The 21462-nt window shown below is 33.1% G+C and overlaps 1 protein-coding gene across 1 annotated transcript in view; it reads left to right on the forward strand.

Annotated features, from left to right (window-relative positions):
• LOC134706707 (mucin-19-like) overlaps positions 1 to 14241 on the forward strand; it is a 263376-nt gene extending 249135 nt beyond the window's left edge. Inside the window, exons 75-95 of the mRNA XM_063565889.1 lie at positions 2397 to 2429; positions 3418 to 3459; positions 4046 to 4219; positions 5079 to 5120; positions 5331 to 5508; positions 6255 to 6304; positions 6513 to 6668; positions 6956 to 7096; positions 7438 to 7696; positions 7998 to 8041; positions 8587 to 8662; positions 9013 to 9177; positions 9632 to 9681; positions 9875 to 10042; positions 10767 to 10922; positions 11208 to 11360; positions 11683 to 11882; positions 12181 to 12288; positions 12754 to 12808; positions 13280 to 13573; positions 14033 to 14241. Of these exons, the coding sequence (XP_063421959.1) occupies positions 2397 to 2429; positions 3418 to 3459; positions 4046 to 4219; positions 5079 to 5120; positions 5331 to 5508; positions 6255 to 6304; positions 6513 to 6668; positions 6956 to 7096; positions 7438 to 7696; positions 7998 to 8041; positions 8587 to 8662; positions 9013 to 9177; positions 9632 to 9681; positions 9875 to 10042; positions 10767 to 10922; positions 11208 to 11360; positions 11683 to 11882; positions 12181 to 12288; positions 12754 to 12808; positions 13280 to 13573; positions 14033 to 14088 (2600 nt within the window). The 3' untranslated portion in view covers positions 14089 to 14241. The remainder of the gene's footprint in view (positions 1 to 2396; positions 2430 to 3417; positions 3460 to 4045; positions 4220 to 5078; positions 5121 to 5330; positions 5509 to 6254; positions 6305 to 6512; positions 6669 to 6955; positions 7097 to 7437; positions 7697 to 7997; positions 8042 to 8586; positions 8663 to 9012; positions 9178 to 9631; positions 9682 to 9874; positions 10043 to 10766; positions 10923 to 11207; positions 11361 to 11682; positions 11883 to 12180; positions 12289 to 12753; positions 12809 to 13279; positions 13574 to 14032) is intronic.
• Positions 14242 to 21462: the final 7221 nt, after the last annotated feature.

The raw sequence follows: 21462 nt of genomic DNA on the forward strand, positions 1-21462 counted from the left end.
CATACTACAGGTACAACAACTGTCGGTACTTCACAGTCTACACCTACTCCAGGTACAACCACTGTTGGTACATCACAGCCAACACCGACTCCAGGTACAACCACTGTTGGTACATCACAGTCAACACCTACTCCAGGTACTACAATTTCAGTTGGTACAACACCTACACAAGCTACAACAACCACTGTCGGTACATCACAGCAAACACCTACTCCAGGTACCACAACCACTGTCGGTACATCACAGCCAACACCTACTCCAGGTACCACAACCACTGTCGGTACAACACCTACTGAAGGTACAACAACCACTGTCGGTACATCACAGCCAACCCCTACTCCAGGAACCACAACCACTGTCGGTACAACACCTACTGAAGGTACAACAACCACTGTCGGTACATCACAGGCAACACCTACTCCAGGTACAACCACTGTCGGTACAGCACAGCCAACACCTACTCCAGGTACCACAACCACTGTCGGTACAACACCTACTGAAGGTACAACAACCACTGTCGGTACATCACAGGCAACACCTACTCCAGGTACAACCACTGTCGGTACATCACAGCCAACACCTATTTCAGGTACAACAACTGTCGGTACATCACAGCCAACACCTTCTCCAGGTACAACCACTGTCGGTACATCACAGCCAACACCTACTCCAGGTTCAACCACTGTCGGTACATCACAGGCTACACCCACTCCAGGTACAACCACTGTAGGTACATCACAGCAAACACCTACTCCAGGTACAACTACTGTTGGTACATCACAGCCAACACCTGCTTCAGTTACAACCACTGTTGGTACTTCACAGCCAACACCAACTCCAGGTACAACAACTGCTGGTACATCACAGCCAACACCTACTCCAGGTACAACCACTGTTGGTACATCACAGGCTTCACATACTACAGGTACAACAACTGTCGGTACTTCACAGTCTACACCTACTCCAGGTACAACCACTGTTGGTACATCACAGCCAACACCGACTCCAGGTACAACCACTGTTGGTACATCACAGTCAACACCTACTCCAGGTACTACAATTTCAGTTGGTACAACACCTACACAAGCTACAACAACCACTGTCGGTACATCACAGCAAACACCTACTCCAGGTACCACAACCACTGTCGGTACATCACAGCCAACACCTACTCCAGGTACCACAACCACTGTCGGTACAACACCTACTGAAGGTACAACAACCACTGTCGGTACATCACAGCCAACCCCTACTCCAGGAACCACAACCACTGTCGGTACAACACCTACTGAAGGTACAACAACCACTGTCGGTACATCACAGGCAACACCTACTCCAGGTACAACCACTGTCGGTACATCACAGCCAACACCTACTTCAGGTACAACAACTGTCGGTACATCACAGCCAACACCTTCTCCAGGTACAACCACTGTCGGTACATCACAGCCAACACCTACTCCAGGTTCAACCACTGTCGGTACATCACAGGCTACACCCACTCCAGGTACAACCACTGTAGGTACATCACAGCAAACACCTACTCCAGGTACAACCACTGTTGGTACATCACAGCCAACACCTGCTTCAGTTACAACCACTGTTGGTACTTCACAGCCAACACCTACTCCAGGTACAACAACTGCTGGTACATCACAGCCAACACCTACTCCAGGTACAACCACTGTTGGTACATCACAGGCTTCACATACTACAGGTACAACAACTGTCGGTACATCACAGTCAACACCTACTCCAGGTACAACCACTGTTGGTACATCACAGCAAACACCTACTCCAGGTACAACAACTGCCGGTACATCACAACCAACACCTACTCCAGGTACAACCACTGTTGGTACATCACAGCCAACCTCTACTTAAACAATAAATCAACTACGTTGATTTGTTTAAATTCCAAAAATATTACCTAAATTACTGCAGAATAACAAGTTTTTAATTTAAAAAAAAACGTATATCGAAAAGATTGTCTTACTTAAATCTGTCTACATTGTAAGTTCAAGAATACTAAAGTAAATTCAAGAATACTAAATTGTCAGTTTGTTTTTGTAGTACATGCCAGTACTATTGAAAGTGAATGTGTGTGTGCAAATAAACGTGGCATTTGCTTTTTTAATCGACTTCTTTTCTACTATAATACTCACATATCAAGTTGTATCGAACGAATTTAAAACAGTTAATCAAACTTAAAAAGATAACAACGAATTTCGTCGGTTGTGAATAATGGACATACCCTCCTCCCCCCCCCCCCCCCCCCCCCCCCCCCCCCCGACTTATTAATAAAAAATAGTATTTACCCTATTTAAAAAATATAATATCTCTTTTGCATGTATATCAATTACTAAGTCTCATTTTGGTTTCTTTTTTCTTTTCAGTTACTACCCCAAGCACTGTTGTAACACCTACAGGTATAAATATTTGTTTATATTGGTCCTTATATTATATTTCAATATTCACTAGAAACAAAAATCATTTGAAAACGTAAATAAAATATCTGTCATAATTACTCTGATGAATACCCTTTTTTCATTGATATATAATTTATATATCTGGCGTACTAAATTATAATCTTGGTACCTTTGTTAACTAATTATACATGTTGACGGTAGTTTTTGTCGTGTTTTAAATGTCTCTTTAACGTATAAGTATGCCGATTATAGAACAAAATTGACTTTTGTGAGACAAAACTGACTTTTGTGAGACAAAACTGACTTTTGTGAGACAAAACTGACTTTTGTGAGACAAAATTGAATTTTGTCTCAGTTTTGTGAGACAGACTCAATTTTGTCAATTTTGTCTCACAAAAGTCGATTTTGTGACGACAAAAGTCAATTTTGTCTCACAAAAGTCAATTTTGTCTCACAAAAGTCAATTTTGTCTCACAAAAGTCAATTTTGTCTCACAAAAGTCAATTTTATCACACAAAAGTCAATTTTTCTCACAAAAGTCAATTTTGTCTCACAAAAGTCGATTTTGTATGCAAATTAGTTCACAGAATCCAAACTAAACTTATTTGCATACAAAATTGACTTTTGTCTTCCAATTTTCAAATTAGGTAACAAAAGTCAAGTCTGTGTAACAAAAATTAATTTTGTCATGACGAAAGTGACTTTTGTCCAATGAAAGATAATTTTGTATGACAAAATTTTAAATTTGTAGTATGTTACAAATTTTTTTAAATTGAACTCATTTTTGTTGAACAAAAGTCACTTTTATCCGTACAAAATTGAATTGTGTTTACAAAACCACACGAGTCCCATTCGGCGCCCCGTACATGTACATACTGGTATATCTTTCTGTTTACAAAAGTAAATTAAATTAAAAGTATGTTTTCTACTTATCCGTACTATCAAGTTATGATACTTATTATATATTTTATATATTTTTCAATTTCAGTGACAAGCACTGCATTTACTACTACTCAAACGACAACTACCGGTAAGTTGTTCTTGTTATGAAACATGTAGTTTTCCATTTAAAGATTGCTCTTAAGGTTGATCGCTTCGATTAGATCTAATAATATATACTCGTTAATTATTTTGATGCCTTATATTTATTCAGGTGAGAAATCAATGTATACCATTATTGAAAAGCATAGGCTCCAAGATAGATTTCATTTGACTTAGCGTAAACTGCTTTCCTGGAAAATATTTAGAAACGGAAATGGTCTTTTAGAAACTATTTAAATCTGAAAAAAGTGAAATAAAAAACACAATAATTATAACAACGAAACACTATTCATTTGTCATGTTTTACCTGCTTGTTGATTTACCGCATTGAACGCTTTTTCGTTGTTCTAAGTGATACGATTGTGAAACACAATAAAATTTAGCTTTTTCAATATTAATCTAGTAGGCCGAATGGTATACTTCATATTATTAATTTTGAAAGTAAAAAGATGTTAGTTCCCAAATAGTTGAAAACGTGGAATATTATGTCATCGAAAGTTGTTGACAGTCAGTTTGTTGGTTTTCTTCTCCAATACAATACTATGAGTGCATTTAAATGGTAAATATACTTTCAGAAGTGACAGGTACATCACGTATTGCAACTCTAATATCTACCACAGAGAAAACACCAACAGTTACGACGACATATATTCCAACAGAAACTACAACAGCCAAAGGTTCAACTACGATTAGTCCTCAAATTACCTCTACTTCACTAACAATGACACCACTCACTACTGGATCAACAGGTAATCTCATTTTATTTATTTAATAATAAAATTGAGAATGGAAATGGGGAATGTGTCAAAAAGACAATAACCCACCATAGAAAACACAACAGCAGAAGGTCACCAACAGGTCTTCAATGTAGCGAGAAATTCCCGTACCAGGAGGCGTCCTTCAGCTGCCCCCTAAACAAATATTCACTAGTTCAGTGATAATGAACGCCATACTAATTTCCAAATTGTACACAAGAAACTAAAATTTAAATAATACAAGACTAACAAAGGCCAGAGGGTCCTGACTTGGGACAGGCGCAAAAATGCAGCGGGGTTAAACATGTTTATGTGATCTCAACCCTCCTCCCCATTACCCCTAGCCAATGTAGACAAGGAAACGCATAACAATAAGCACATCTAAAATTCAGTTCAAGAAAAGTCCGAGTCTGATGTCAGAAGATGTAACTAAAGAAAATAAACAGAATGCCAATAATACATAAATAACAACTGATTACTAGCAGTTAACTGACATGCCAGCTCCAGACTCCAATTAAACTGATTGAAAGATTATGATTTCATCATATGAATATCAGGCACAATCCTTCCCGTTAGGGGTTAAGTATCATACCATCATAACATATATGAGAAGAACATAACCCGTGTCATGCATTTGTTCCATTGGATGATTTAACAAAATGTTTAATTTTGTAAGATTTTATGGACTTTCTCATAAAAATTTTTAATTTACCTTGCAGTTCTGTAATTATTGTTTTGCTTTTTTATACCACAATCTTGGGGAAGAGGATGGGAACTTATCTCTATACAACATGAGATATACTGCAGTGTTTATTTTTGTACAACGTTAAGGACACTATCTTTATTTTTTCAGTTACCACAACAGTAACAGTCACCTTATCAACAACAGTTCCAGGTACGTACTAAAATAAAATATGATAATAATATAACAATAAAAGAGAAAACTTGCTACTTATATCCTTTACATATATATTATGTCTACTTATACCAACTTAACAACATTTATTTAAACACATTGTTTTTCCTTACACAATCATAGAATAGATAGGGAATCATGTTTGGATAGTAGCTGTACTCTTTAACAATTATGTGATTTATTTTTTAGATCAATGTATATTTACCAAAGAAATCTTCCAAGAAAAATTTGGATATGACACAACTAAAGTTATAGGTTACATAGAAAAAGATGGAAAACCAGGTTTTACATCAACATCAGAAGGAGTTAGCATTGGTGATATCTTACAAATCGGTACAGTTGTTAATGCTCCCGGTTGCACTAATTGGTAGGTCAATTTATTCTCGCATTTATGATTAAGTCCGTATTGTTTCACAAGGTAAAAACTCACAGATACTGAAAAAATGCACCTAACATAGAACCATACTTACTTAACGTATGATCAACAACAAACACGAACTAGGATTAACAAAAATAAAAAAGAATTGAGCAATTCAAAGTATCTGGTTTTCTAAAAGTAATGCTTAAGGTGGCAACTAACACCACAGGGAGATAACTCTGTAAAATCAAAAACTACTATACAACCAGTGTAATTTTTCTGATAAAACGGTTGTTTCTTTTTTTTTTTAGAATTTTTATATTTTTGTCAAAGGCTCAAAGGAAATACTTTGTCAAAATTTCAAGAAAATTAAACGAGCCAAATTCATTTTAGTTGAAGTGTTGGGTACCACCTTAAGTGAAGAAGTTTTGAAAAAGATATGATGGATTATATTATATTAACTATTGTAAATGTTTTCTTTTTACAAACATAAAAAAATGTTTTTGAAAGTCCTTCAATGTTTAAAAAAAAACAATAGATCAATATGCTTTGTAATTATGTTCTTTCACTATATCAATCAGTTGTTGGTATTGTTTTCTTTTGGATGCATTGTACAATGCTGGTCATTCAGACGTAAGGTTGTAATTACAGTAACAGAAAGCTTCAAATTGAATGGCGTTTTTTGTGCTTTTCTCATAAAAGTACCTGTACAAAAGGTGGATAAATTGAATTATTTTTTCTTTTTTTTACTTTAGTACCTGTACAGAAGGTGGATATATTGAATGTGTAACTGGATCATGTCAATGTAAGTTTTATTGTTATTGCATAATGTTAATATTATATTAGTGCTTTACTTCAAAATCGTCATCAATAATACAACCATCAACTTTATTTATGAAAATCCTTTTAATTTATTATCTTATTACCTTGTTCTTTTTTCAATTTAGTAAGTCTTTAAATAAGGTATACTAAAATCTTATCTAATAAAAATGACATGATTACATTATCTTTAGATTGCGAATACAGTGATTGGTCTGAATGGACAGAGTGCTCTAAACCATGTGACAATGGTGGCAAGTCTAGGAATAGAACTGCAGTAACTATTCGTCCTGAATGTAACAACCTGACAGAAATAGTGGATTGCAACACTCATCTTTGTCCCTTTACAAGTAAGGTTTTAAAGTCCTTATTCTAACTTGTATAGGTAAAGTATAGTTTATAAACATTTATTATTAGTTTCTATTATTAAAATAAAATTGTCAGTATTTTTAGATCATTATCTATGAAGTCCAAGATAATACTCAAAAGTGATTTGGTAAATAATTCATATGTATATACATATAAAGAACAAAAACCACAAGACTTGGTTATCAAGATTGATATGAAAATTAATATTCAATCTGTCTACAAGTAGATGATAAATACATGTATATCATAATATTGTCAACTCTTTCAGCAACAACACCATATTGTGAAACTTGGAGCGACTGGTCCGACTGTAGCAGTCAAAACTGTGAACAAGGACAAAGAACAAGACAGAGGAAATGTCCAGACGTAAAGACAGAGGATGAGCCATGTATAGGAGAAAATGTCAATTGTAAGAAAACAAAACATCTATTTTTTTTTCTTTAAGGGAAATGAAAGATATATTTGTGAAATTTCTGAATACCTATCTACACAAAATGATATGGATAGGAAGAGTGATGTCATAACGTAAGAGACATTTCTACTCTATCCAAATGTGTTGACACTGTTTCCGTTTCTTAGAATAAAGCAAATAACATTTATATGAATCTTAGTTTTATTTTATTTTAAAATTGAGTTCTTATTATTACAGTATTTATTACTCCCAATGTCTATATTGCCAATTAGCTCAACCAAAAAGGAACACAAATTCGTAAATTGATGAATGTTATAATAAACCATCTTCTTTTTCAGGCACAACCTCAGCTTGTGTACCTCCTCTTGTAATGAAGGAATGTGTTAAACAATGTCCCGGAACATGCAAAGCACTTAGAATGGATACCTGTATAGAACCAGATGATTGTGAACCTGGCTGTGGATGTCCTGCTGGAGAAGTTATGGATGACAATGCAAACTGTGTTAAAGAAGAAGAATGTCCATGTTATTATGTCAATGGTGTTATAATCCATGAAAACTTTACTGTTCCAAAGGATGGCAGTCCATGTGAAGAATGGTAATATAAATAATTTGAGAAAATTTGTTTTTGAATAAATCAAAATGAATTAAATCCATGGACTAGCACAACCTGTTGTATTACTATTGACGAATGTATGATAAAACCGATATTTAGATTTGGTTTTTTTAACTAAGATAATTCTTAACATTAAAAAAATTGTTCTTGGAATTTGAATGAGTAATCTTGAAATCTCTCCAAGACTATGATTGCAAATAAAGCAAGTTATTTTCTCCAATATATTGCTTTGAATATTTGTTTTTATTTAGCAAACATTGTCTAATTAATTTCAATTTTTCAGCAAATGTTCCATGGGAAGTATTACATGTTATCACAAACAAGACTGTAAGTACTAATCTATAGGATATATGTTCAACTTTATTGAATTGAATTGAATTCTGTTTGCTATCAAAAATATGTTTTAGGCATTTGCAAGTATATTCCTTTATAGGAAGGGGTCTTGATCAAAAGATTATTAGAAAACCAGAAAAAATCTCAGGGAAGGACACTTGTTTCCCTATTTTGAATAATATTTATATATAAGTTCATTCAATATATTTATGAGCTGTTTTTGCTGAAATCCATCATCAATGAAACCCTTCAGCACTTAAAACAATAGAATATATTTCAATGGGAAATATTCTGTTTACATTCGAATTTGACGAAACTCTTATCTCGGCAGGGATGCATTGATTTCTTTTTATATTGATACATTTGAAAAAAAACCACACATTAATCACACCTTCAATATGATTTATCAGATACCATTTTTAACTAAAATATGTCATATAAATTTGATCTATGTCAGATTCATACTGCATTTAGAAATTAAGGTTGTGTATAAACAATATTGTTGAAAATAACTGATTAGATTATTATATATACAATAGGTTGTGACTGGGAAGAATGGACGTCATGGGGTTCATGTTCCTCATCATGTGAAGCAGGAGTTCGATACAGACACAGGTAAGAACTATCGCCTATTTGATATTGGTGTACTGTAGATATCACAACTGTATCTTTGCATTGTTTTCCATACCATTAAATAAAACATAATACATCATAATTGTAATTTTTTTATTTATGATTTTTTTTTAATTAGAAAAGACAGAAAAAAAATCAGTCACCATTATAATGCGGTAGAACTAAAAAAGTAATTTGATTAATTGATTGTAGGGGAAATTCACTTTAGCAACACGATAAAATAAAACGCTGGAGTAAAAAAGCAATGAAGTTGGTGTTGGTTCTACAATTTTGTTTTAAATTTCATTTTTTTCATTGTTTGGTTTCTCATGATTTTCACTTGTTATTTATAGGGAACTTAAAGTTGGCCAATTAGAAAACTGTGGAACAAATATGGAGACTGAGAAATGTCCGGAGCCTGTTCCTATACCTGATACTTGTGTAGAGTGTTTGATTGAAGGGATACCATACTCTAATGGGCAGGAGATTCCGAATAGAGGAGGAGAATGCAGTAAATGGTAATTTAGACCGATATACAATATACTTTCTCTCGGGAGATTGATGAGTTGAAATTGTATTGATTCGTATTAAATTAAATTGTAAAGTCTTTCCTATATATTTCATACATTTACAAATGATGATTGAAAGTTGATGTTTAACGCCACTTTAAGCGCTATTAATTATCTTTTGGCGACCAGTTAGTCTTTGTGAAGGACGATTGAGTGCCTGGAGAGACAGTAGTTTTGTTAATAACATAAAGAACAGAATGAGTAGAATATAAAATGCAATGAATTATGCCCACAAAAAAATGTCGACATAAACTTAAAAGTGGAATAAACTCATGTGTACTAGATTATATATGTGTATAGTTACTCGATTAGTTGTAAACGAATCAAGAATGAGCTCATACGTTTTAAACAAAAGTAATTATACTATTGAGAGTTTGTATATAATTCTTTTATATTATTTCAGTTACTGTACGAATATGCAAGAAATGTGTCTGCCTGACCCAGACAAAAATAGTGAGTACCTTATTGATAAAATTGACATTTGTGAATGCTGTACCTTTTTTGATATTTTATATTTCAAACATGTCTTTTGTACGATAAGTTTAATAGTTATGTTAATTTACAATTCTCTTTAAGTTATCAAAGGCCAGACAAATATCTTTCCTGTACAGACATTTTTAATGATAAATTGCTTCATTCTCTTTAGTTGATGGAGCCTGGTCACTATGGTCAGAATGGGGTCAATGTTCCAGAACATGTGAAGGTGGTGAACGTGTCCGAACCAGAGGTTGTAATGATCCAATACCTTCATGTCTTGGAGGCAAATGTCCAGGAAATAATACAGAGGTGGAACCGTGTAACAATGATGTGGCATGTAAGGAGATCGTCTGAATTAAGTTTGACAATAAATAGTATATACATATCTTTTCCATACTCCAATTGTAATAAATCCTCAATTATGTAGTATAGATTTCAAAATGTTGTTCAATCATCAAGTCCATTGTTCTTTCAATTTAAACATTGTAGACTATTTGAATTTCATATATTATGTTTTATTATGTTTTTATAATTATATTTGTATAGATATAAAAGTTATAAATTAAATAATTATCCTTTGTTACTATTTACTAAAATTCAAAATGTTAAGTTTGCACCTTTAAGTTTTGAATGATACCGTGTCATTGGATATGGAAAATAGTAGATTAGATTGAAGAAATAAATCTGTCAGTTTTTAGTGCATTAAATTTTGTTTTTTATTAACCTTGATTTGTGGAACAGATATATTTTTTTTAAAATCTAATCGTAGGTGCAATCCATAAATAGAATCTATAATATTGGTACTTACCAATTCTTTCTGTTATCTAAAAGAAATCAATAACAGAACAGAAATAAGCTATGGAGTAAAGAAATTGGCATTTGAAATGTATAATAACATTTTAAAATATAAAATTCTAGAAAACCTTATAATGAATTAAAAATGTTTTTTCTACTAAAAAAGAATAAATATTCTGAGATTGACTTGTTTGTGATTTGATTTCATCAGTGAAGAAACATACAGGTGTTAATTAGTTATATGTTTTTTTTTTAAATCTTTCAAGGTTGTCAAGTTTCACAGTGGACTGAATGGGGACAATGCACTGTTACCTGTGGAGAGGGCAACAAAATCCGACAACGAAGCTATGTTAAATCTTCTGATGAAGAACTATGTCCACCGCTTGACAAAGTCGATTCAGAACCATGTAATGCTGGCAGTTGTAAGTGTACTTAATATTATTGTTTAGGCACAACCATGTTCTGTCGGCAGTAATAAGTGTATTAGATTTTTAAAAATTGTAAGTGAAATGACAGAGCCATATCAAGTTAACACTAAGAACAACCCAACTTTTTCTCATCAATGCGAAATCAAATTCCCATTTATTTCTCTGAGAAATTGTCTTTATTTGTGGATTCATTCCCGTTTTAGTAATGTATATCCATAAAGGGAGGCTTCTTTAAATTATCATTTTTTGATTATCATTATATAATCCTTTTCGTTTAAGGTGAATGTGTATTCTCTACGTGGTCTGAATGGTCAGACTGCACTGCTTCTTGTGGATTAGGACTCACAGAAAGAAGCAAAACACTCCAAGAACCAAATGACAAATGTAATACCACTATAAGGGATGTTACAGTATGTTACCAGCAGGATTGTTGTAAGTAGTCAATAATTAAATTTAATATGGATCTTGAAATTTTAAAGTGTATATAGTGGTAGCCCGCATTACCTTCTCTCTCTGGCTTCTTGTCGTCATTCACCACTTGGGACAACAGAGTCGACGCGGGGCCACTAAGTTAATAAGCGCTTAGCGCTGACAAATATGTACATATAAAATTTAGCTTAATTTCGACATATTTTTATGATAACACTGAACACCTATTGAAATGAAAATGCATTAACTAAATACTATCTACAAGAAGTATGAACTGAAACAGAAAATTCTTATAAATATATGAACACATTACTTCTTTATTTAGTATGCGACAAAGATCATCAGCAATGGACAAACTATTCTTATTGCCAGAAGACATGTGCTAATCGTCATTTGCCTGAATCAGAGATGTGTACTGAAGAAGAGCAGGGATGTATCTGTAAGGAAGGTTATTTCCTCAACTATAACGATGTGTGTGTCTTGGAGGAACAATGTGTCTGCAATACATCTCTTGGTGTTAAGGAGGTAACATTCAAGCTTTCAATTCTTTGATAATGTTTATTGTTCTAATCCAAATATGTAAAGATAATCGACTTTATAAAAATTTAAATGGTAGATCCATCATTCATATATAATCCACTACCATTCAGAAATATTTTAAAAGTGGTAAGTTATTTTGCAAGTTAAACCTTATCCCTACTTCTAACAACTTATGAATTACTTTCATTGTGATTATCACTTGAAATTGTTTTAATATGTTTTACTTCAGTCTAAATCCTCAATTGAAATTTCCTGAAACTAACTTACCAAACTTGTATTTTAGAACGGTGAATCATGGTCTAATCCTGAAAATAAATGTGAACAGTGTGAATGTGTGGACTCTCAGATCAAATGTTACAGAAAATGCCAGGAAATCACATCATGTCTACCTGTAAGTCATTCTATTTTAAACATTCAAAGTTCACTTGTGATTAAAAAATTAGAAAGCATGAGAATCAAAAGTGCTTGTTTTTTTACCTACTGGTTGATGTTGTTATACCTTATACTAATGAATATGAGTGAAAGATATGAAAACAGAACGAAATATTCAAAGATGGAATATAGGAGTTGGCCACATTCCTAACTTATTAATGAGACATTTAAATACGAATAATTGGTTTAACTAGAATCTACCATGATATCTATACTGAAATTATTTTAAATTCTGTGTAGCCGAATTTCCAAGTCAAACATAATTATGATGAGAAATATAAGTTTAGAAATGATTTTCGATATTTACTTACAATAAAAACAAAAACTAGCCATAAACATTTTATCTGAACTACATAACTTCAGATAATAAGACAAGAATTGAGTAAATTTATATATAAATGACAAAATAAATGTTACATTTCAGGGTGAGGTTCTTGTTCCAATCAGTGATTGCTGTTCAAGATGTGAAAAACCTAAAGGTATGTAATTTAAAATCAGTGATTCCAGAGCATGTCTAAGACTCATTAAATAGGATTCACATCTAAGACTCTTTTTTTTTTAAAAAGCCTTCACATAAGAGTTGTTTCTCTCTACATTACATGTCAAGTTTTAGGCAAATTGCTTAAGGGTCTCTGGGGGTGAAAATGTAATCTGATAATTAGATACCATTAGTGCGAGTTTAATAAAGGATTTCATGAAAACTGATAGCTTTTACATTTTTACCTATTTTACATTTCTGTTTGTTTCTTTCACACATTCTTTTACATTTAACGGATATTGATGCGACTGTCATACAAGTGAGAGGTTTAGCTTACTATTAAAACAGGTATAATTCACCATTCTCCACTCTCCATTTTTAGTTATTTTGCTTTATTCTGACGTACAAACATTATGTTACCCTTACACCTTCATTGCATGGGAAATCAAAATCAAAATGTTATATTTTACAGATACATGTCAACTATACACAGAATCTAAACCACTGATAAGAGATGGCTGTGTATCTGTTGGAAATGTGACATATAACTATTGTTCTGGGGGATGTGGAGATAGCGTTAATAAACCAATGTTGTTGCCTGAAGGAATAGAGTATGTAGAAGCAATGATTAAAGATTGTTCATGCTGTACTGGTAACATTGGAGGATTCACCACTGTACAAGTCCAATGTGAGGGAATAGACGGCATCATTTCAGCAAAGATTCCAGTAATAGACAAGTGTGAATGTAACAAATGTGTAACAACAGGTACATAATTAATTTATGTAGTCTATTCATTTAATCAAAAAGCCAGATGTTAGGTTTTGATGTTTATTGAAATTGGGCAATCAGTCTGAAAATAAGTATCAAATGCAGCCAAAATGGTTAGTGTTCATTTGATCTGGAAATCACGTTCCATCCGACTGTATATATTAAATAGAAGAAGTGGTATGATTGCCAATGAGACAACTATCCACAAGAGACCAAATTAACACAGAAGTATACAACTATAGGTCACCGTACTGCCTTCAACAATGAGCAAAGCCCATATCGCATTGTGACTTATTTGAATTTATTATACATTATGAAAAAGTTTTGACTATTTTAACTACTAGTAGTTGGGAAGAAAATCGTTTTCACAAATACATGTTTTGAAATATTAGATATAGCATCTATCTGTTTATTTACAATGTATATAGATATTTTATTTCATTACTTCTTTTTCAGATTACGAACAAACGCAAAATTTGGCGACCAATACTATAGCAGGAAGGAAACGATAGTAGAGAACCAGCCATTTGTTATTTGAATATCTGACTCTCTCCTTTGTTTTTAATGTTTTGTTAAATATGTGGTTGTTTATATGATTTATCTTTAAACTGTTATTAAACTTTTCTTGATACAAATGGTGTGTAGAATAAAATATGCTTAAATCATTTTAAAGTTGATATAAACAAGACTGGAAACAATTAACTGCTGACAAATACTGAAAAGATAATATCAAACCTATGACTCAAAATATCAACATACAGACATAAACCATGAGAAGAATACTCTAACTGTCTTATATTGAATTCTCAATGACGCTTTCAACACCGAGCAGGAGCTGTAAATTCAAATCACAATTGACACATTTCTATTCATTTTTTTTTTATATTTCTTAAACGCTACATACACCATTGCATAATAATTCCAACAAAACCTTAATGGATGTAGGGTAACAACCACAAATTACAAACAAAACAAAACCTAAATGGAAAATAAATCAAAAGAATCATACATGTGTAACAGTTTTGATAAACATAGATAGAAAGACCATCATACAACAATTTCGTCATTGTAATTTTCGTTTTAACAAGGGTACCACTGAAATTAGTCGACTGTGTCCGTTTAGTAATCTATATGTTTGTCTGACAGTTATATGTCTTTCTGTCCGTTTTGGGAGCACTTCTGTGTCGGGTATCCGGTCGTTCCGGCCCCAAACCGATCCGGCCCCAAGTCAATCCGGCCCCAAGTCGATCCGGCCCAAGTCGATCCGTCCCACGTCGATCCGGCCCCAAGTCGATCCGGCCAAACCGATATTAATAAAATATGGATAAACTATATTGATTTTGAAGGAATTTGTGACAAATTTTAATAGTACAAATGGAAATTGCAAACAGTGTCGTAATGACAACATGTAAGTGAAGTATTGGAGTACCAGTTAAAGAACTATTTTAAATTGATACGAACATGAGTGTTATTGTGTCTGTTTGTTTAGCAGCTTCAATATATTTTAAAATATGAAGGTTTTTTTCCATGATAAGTTGGAATGTCATGGCGATTTTTATTTTATTTAGTTCCTTCACAGAATAGCTAAATAAATATTTACAGTCCACATTACATTGTCGTACTACAAGTCAAGATGGCCTCGTCTGATTTTCATGATTTCTTGCAGTCTTCATAAATACTATAAATCAAGTCCTCTTTCAATTTTAGAAGAAAAAAAAGTTGGTTAGTTCCAAACTTACGTTTTGCAATTCAAAACTCTCAAATTGTGTAGAAACTGACAACACAGTGAATAAAAACGAAAAACTGACGATAAACACTATATAGAACACTGGAAACTGACACAGGAGCCCATCAAAAAACAAAGATGATCTCATGCGCTCTGAAAGGGTTAGCTTATCCTCTAGCTTCTTCGTGTAAAATAACTAATAAAATTTACAGTTTATAAATCAAGTGTGCACGTACTGAGAAGAAACCTTACTTTACTGGTTTGATTGAAATTTTATGCTGATAGCCTTTGCGCCAAAGGTGAAACATAAAATGATACCTGTTCAAATGTACCGGCTACCAGATGTACATGACCACCTTACAATCATTCCATGCACCAGACACAGTTGACTTACTGCTAATGTAATCTGTAAAACAAACACAAGGTTCTATAAAACTTGACGCTCGACAATGGAAGTAAGAGCTAGGATCAATTACAAATAAACCATTTCGTATGGAAAAGAAAGAAACAGATAGCTTAGTTAATCAAACTTTAAAATATAAACAATAGAATCTACCGTTGATCAGGTGTTTAAAAAAATTAGGTCCAGCCTGTCTAAGATATGTAAATATAGACCTTGCAATGATTCTCTATACAAAATATAATTATAAAAAAGATGTGGTATGACTGTCAATGAGACAAACCTCCACAAGAGACCAAATGACACAGAAATTAAAAAATATAGGTCACCGTACGGCCTTCAACAATGAGCAAATCCCATTACCGCTTAGTCAGCTATAAAAGTTCCCGAGATGACAATAAGAATTTTCAAACGCCGAAAATGTCGTTCCTAACACGGAAAAAAAGTCAAATTGATAAAATACGCATTGGGGTCACTAAAATTCCAACCCATTGATTCGGCAGTTGCGTATAGCCAGGGATTATAGAATCTGCTCTAAAACAGCTATTAGATAGTACTCTTACATAAAGAATGAGAACTTCCTTGGTAAGCTTAAAAGCTGAAAAGGAGTAGGTCCGGTAAGACCCCTTTTTGGCCCCAAAATATTACAGTTTTACAAAATTGTTAAAATATAAATTTATAGTTATTTATTGGATAGAAGAATGCTTCTGCTACATAAATATGTGCTGTTTTTGACCATACAATGCACATATATCGGGTTGAAGCACCATTAAGTCATGCTAAATTACTGAAATCTTCAAAGTTTAGCATTTTAGTTAAATTTTAGACGGTTTCCGTGTAAAACGAAATTGGCCGCATTCGTGTTCATCCTTAATATTGAAATGTAAGTTGTATTTTATGATAATACATAACATATATAAAGGTTGTCACGGATGAACACGGATGCGGCCACTTTCATTTTTGACAAAAACCATCTGTAAAGTGACATTTTTCGGCATATTTGGTAGATTTTTCATATTTGAGCTTGAATCGGATCGTTTTTCATGACTAAATCAGTTAAACATAAACTAACTGGATCAAGTGAAATAGACACTTACGTGTTTAAAAAGTGGTCAAAATATTTCGTCAGATGAACCTGACATTTTTGGCCAAAATCAGTCCTTACCGGACCTTCTCCGTTGTTTAAAACTCTGAAAAAAGGAAATTTTGATGAAATACGCAGTTGGATCACCACTTTTCTTTCCTCGAAAGTTCTGTATGGCTAGGGATTATAGACTGGTCTGATAAACAGATAGTATACAGTCGTACAGCGGGTAGAACTTCTAGAAGAAAATATTCTTGAAGTCTGAAAATTTCGTGCGTAACACGGAAAACAAGTTAAATTTTATCAGAGTACTGAGTACGCATTTGAGACAACCAATTCTACCATAATAAATAGCTCATAGAAAGTACTTCAAAGTAAGGGAAAAGAATTTCTGGGGTTAGCATTCTTAAAGTCCGAAAATTTCGTCCGCAACACTGAAACAAGAGGCTGTCACAACGACAGCAAACCGGATTTATTAGCATTTATTTGTGTCCTGGCAATATCACAAGAACCATTACTGATGATTGGTGAAAGTAAATATCGTCAATATCAAATTTGACCTCTATTTTGTCATCAGTATATGTCTCTGTCAGTATAAACATATTAAAATTTGAAAAGCTTAGATTGAATGGTTCCAATTCTTTCAAGAACCATAACTCCTGAACGGTAAAAGTCAAAATCGTCATTATTGAACTTGACCTCTATTTTGTCGTCAGTAACAACATATTAGAATTTGAAAAGCTTTGGTTGAAACAAATCTTTCAAGAACCATAACTCCTGCACGGTAAAAGTCAAAATCGTCATTATTGAACTTGACCTCCATTTTGTCACCAGTAACAACATATTAAAATTTGGGAAGCTTTCGTAGAACAGTTCATGCGTAAATGCACGGACACGACTGGAAACGCCATTTTTCAATCTTTCAAGAACCATAACTCCTGAACGGTAAAAGTCAAAATCGCCATTCTTCTTCTTCTTCTTCTTACGTAAATCCCTCCAATATTGGAGCACTTGGAAATAAATCCAATATAATTATATTGTTAAAATCACTAAAATATACGGTAGTCGAATAATCCTCCACCAGTAGAATAGTGTATTTACATCCACAAGTGCAAAAGTTTAAAATTCTGTACACAGGAAATAACGTATCCAAATGTCCATTTAAGATAGTTAAAATCTAAAAAATCATATTATCTGTAAAATCATAGAATTTAACTTGTTTTTATTGAACTTGACCTTCATTTAGTTGTCAGTAACAACATATTAAAATTTGGGAAGCTTTAGTAGAACAGTTCATGCGTAAATGCACGGACAACATTTGATTGCCGCCCGCCCGCCGTGCATCCCCGACATTTTTGTCACAAAAATCCGGTTAAAAAGTCAAATTTGCTGAAATACGCACTAAGGTCTCTAACTTTCCAACCCATTGCCTCAAAAGTTCTGTATGGCTAGTAATCATAGACTCTGATCTTCAAATTAGCCATAATATAGTACTAAAACGTGAGGGCAAAGAACTTCAGTAATAAGCATTGTTAAGCCGACAATTTCGTGCAGAACACGGAAAAAAGTCCAATTTAATAACTTACGCATTTGGGTACCCCACTGCCGCGGATTCTGGATGGCTAGGGATTATATACTCTGCTCATAAAGACAGCTAAAATATAACTACAACGTGAGGGTATCGCACTACTCTAGAAGGCTGAAAATTGCCTTAAAACGGAAAAGAGTCGATGAAAATACGCACTGGGTCATCCATTTTTCAAGACCCATTTTTCAATCCATTGCCTCTACGATTCTGTATTGCTATGGATTATAGACTTTGCCCTTATAAACAAATATTAGATAGTCGTTTTGTGAAAGGGTTAAGAATTTCAGGGGTAAACATTCTTAAAGGCCGAAAATTTCCAGTGTAAAACGGAACAAATTAAATTTTATCAAAGTACACATTTGGGACACCCACTTTCAGACCCATTATCCCAGACGTTTTCTATGGCTATGGATTATAGACGCTGATCCAATGAATAGCTATTGATTGAACTACAACTTGAGGGTAAATAACTTCTGTGATAAACATTCTTAAACAGGAGAAAAAACAATCAAATTTGATGTAATACACACTGAGGTCACCCACTCTCCTAACCATTGCCTCGAAAGTTCCTTATGGCTAGGGATGAAAGACTCTACTCTTATAAACATCTATTAGCTAGTCGTACATCGGGAACTTAAAGAACTTTTCGGGTAAACATTATAAATGGCCAACAATTTTGACTGTAAACAAGTCTTTGATCAAAGTACGCATTTGGGACACCCACTTTTTTACCCATTATATCGGTACTTCTTTATGACCTGGGTTTATATACGCTGTCCTGATGAATAGCTATTATTTCAACGTGAGGGTCTGTAACACGGAAGAAGTCAAATTTGATAAAATATGCACTTGGGTCAACCATTTTTCAATCCATTGCCTCCACAGTTCTATGTTGCTAGAGATTACAGACTCTTGCTCTTATAAACAAATATTAGATAGTGGTATAGCAGGAGCGTAAATAATTTCAGGGGTAAACATTCTTTAAGGCTGAAAATTTCATTTGAATAATGGAAATAAGGCAATTCGATAACATACATAATTTTGGACACTCACATTCTGGCTTGAGTTCATTATGGCTAGGAATTTTAGACGTTAGGTTTTCTGGCATACAACAGTCCTAAGATGCAAACATTCGAATCTTAAAAATATAGTTATATGTGTCCGATGGAGATCTACTACATAAAATGACATTTAAGTAGAGATATGCGACCCACAATCAGTCTTTTTCATTTAATGATAACAAAATAATGAAGGTACTTACTGTAAGAGTTTTTTTCTTCTTTTAAATCAATCCTTAGTTTTTGATTCACATATAAAGTTGAAACTCTATAGTAATTTTAAAGAAAAGAAGATGTGGTATGATTGCCGATGAGACAACTCTGCACAAGAGACCAAAATAACACAGAAATTAACAGCTATATGTCACCAAACGATCTTCAACAATGAGCAAAGCCCATACCGCATAGACAGCTATAAAAGGCCCCGAAATGACAATTTAAAACAACTCAAACGAAAAAAAAACTAAGGGCCTTATTTATGTACAAAATATGAAAGAAAAAACGAATATGCAACACATAAACAAACGACAACTATTGAATTACAGGCTCCTGACTTGGGAAAGACACATACATACAGAATGTGTCTGGGTTAAACATGTGAGTGGGATCCTAACCCTCCCCTAGCTTGTAATGTTCAGATTTGTTCGTATTTTTATAAATTCTTCCTTCTTTAAGGATGTACACCTCTGAATAGCCCAAAATTTCTAGAATTAAACTCTTTTTTTTAACCTGATTTTTGGGTTTATAAGACTACAACAAAATAATTAGTGAAGAAAAAATCATATGGTGGTGCACTTCTTTTTTTGCTACGGCCATTTGAAAATGCTCAATTTTGATGATTTTCCAATTTTTCATCCATTTTTTACCTATTTTTGGGCTATTATCGTGAAAAAAATCATAGTTCCACAATTAAACTTTTTTTCATACTTTCTATAATGCTGAAGTGGACCAATTTGAATAAATTTTACCTAAAAAAACTATAGGTAGGTGTTGATATAAGAAAGTTTTATCATATTTTGACGCTTTTTTGTGTAAAATTTACCATGCTGTCAATTTTGTTATTTTGTGATTTTTCTTAATTTTAAAAACAAAATGCATATTAATTCAATTTTTTTGTTATAAAATGATTGAAAAAGTACATATCTAAGAAATTTGAAAAGACCAAAATGATATGGGGTGCACATTTTTCTTTTAAAATTATTTTTTGTATCCCTAACCCATTTTCTCAAAATTTTGGCTAAAAATACCGACTTCATTGGTCATAAAATTTGAAAACTGGATTACTCAATAACCATTCATTGTAAATACACAATTTTTTCACAGAGTTATGTTTGATTATACTGTTTTTAAAATTCATTGATATTTTTCACATGAATCACATGTTTTGGAAATAATTCAAGAACGAGATTTCAACGAGACTGAACGAGACTGAAAAGTCAGAAGAATACATCCTGAGACAGATTTGCAATTCAATGGTTTGACTGTTTTTTCTATATAAAGAAAACTTGTTAATTAATCGTATTATACAAAATATTTAAAAAAATATCATTTTGTTTGGTTTTAAAATCATTTTTTTCAAATGAGCCATTTAAGGGGAGTTAACTCTTTTAGTACAAAATGTATACTGGGCTAATAGGGAATTTTTTTATTTTTACTTGTAGCAAAAAAACAAGTTCGGTGACACCATGTTTTCTTTTTATTTTCTTAAAACATATTATGAAATCTTTCTTCTCACAATTTATTTCAAAATTCTATCTCATAGAATTTTTTTTATGCACACTAATGTGTTTTTTCATGAACAAACTAACCAAATTTTGGCAATTTTCAACGACTCATAGCGTGAGAAATAGCACGGTGACCCATACTTTTTATTAAATTTTTGAAAAGAGCATAGTAAAATCTTCATTTTGGCAAATTATTAAAAAAATCTGTCTCAAAAAATATATACTGGTGATCTACCTTATACAGCAGGATATATAAATGGCTAATATCCCCTCCAAAAAGCATAAAAGTTATAGACAGTACAAATC

This window comes from Mytilus trossulus, chromosome 2 (genome assembly GCF_036588685.1).
Source record: "Mytilus trossulus isolate FHL-02 chromosome 2, PNRI_Mtr1.1.1.hap1, whole genome shotgun sequence".
Classification (NCBI taxonomy): Eukaryota; Metazoa; Mollusca; class Bivalvia; order Mytilida; family Mytilidae; genus Mytilus; species Mytilus trossulus.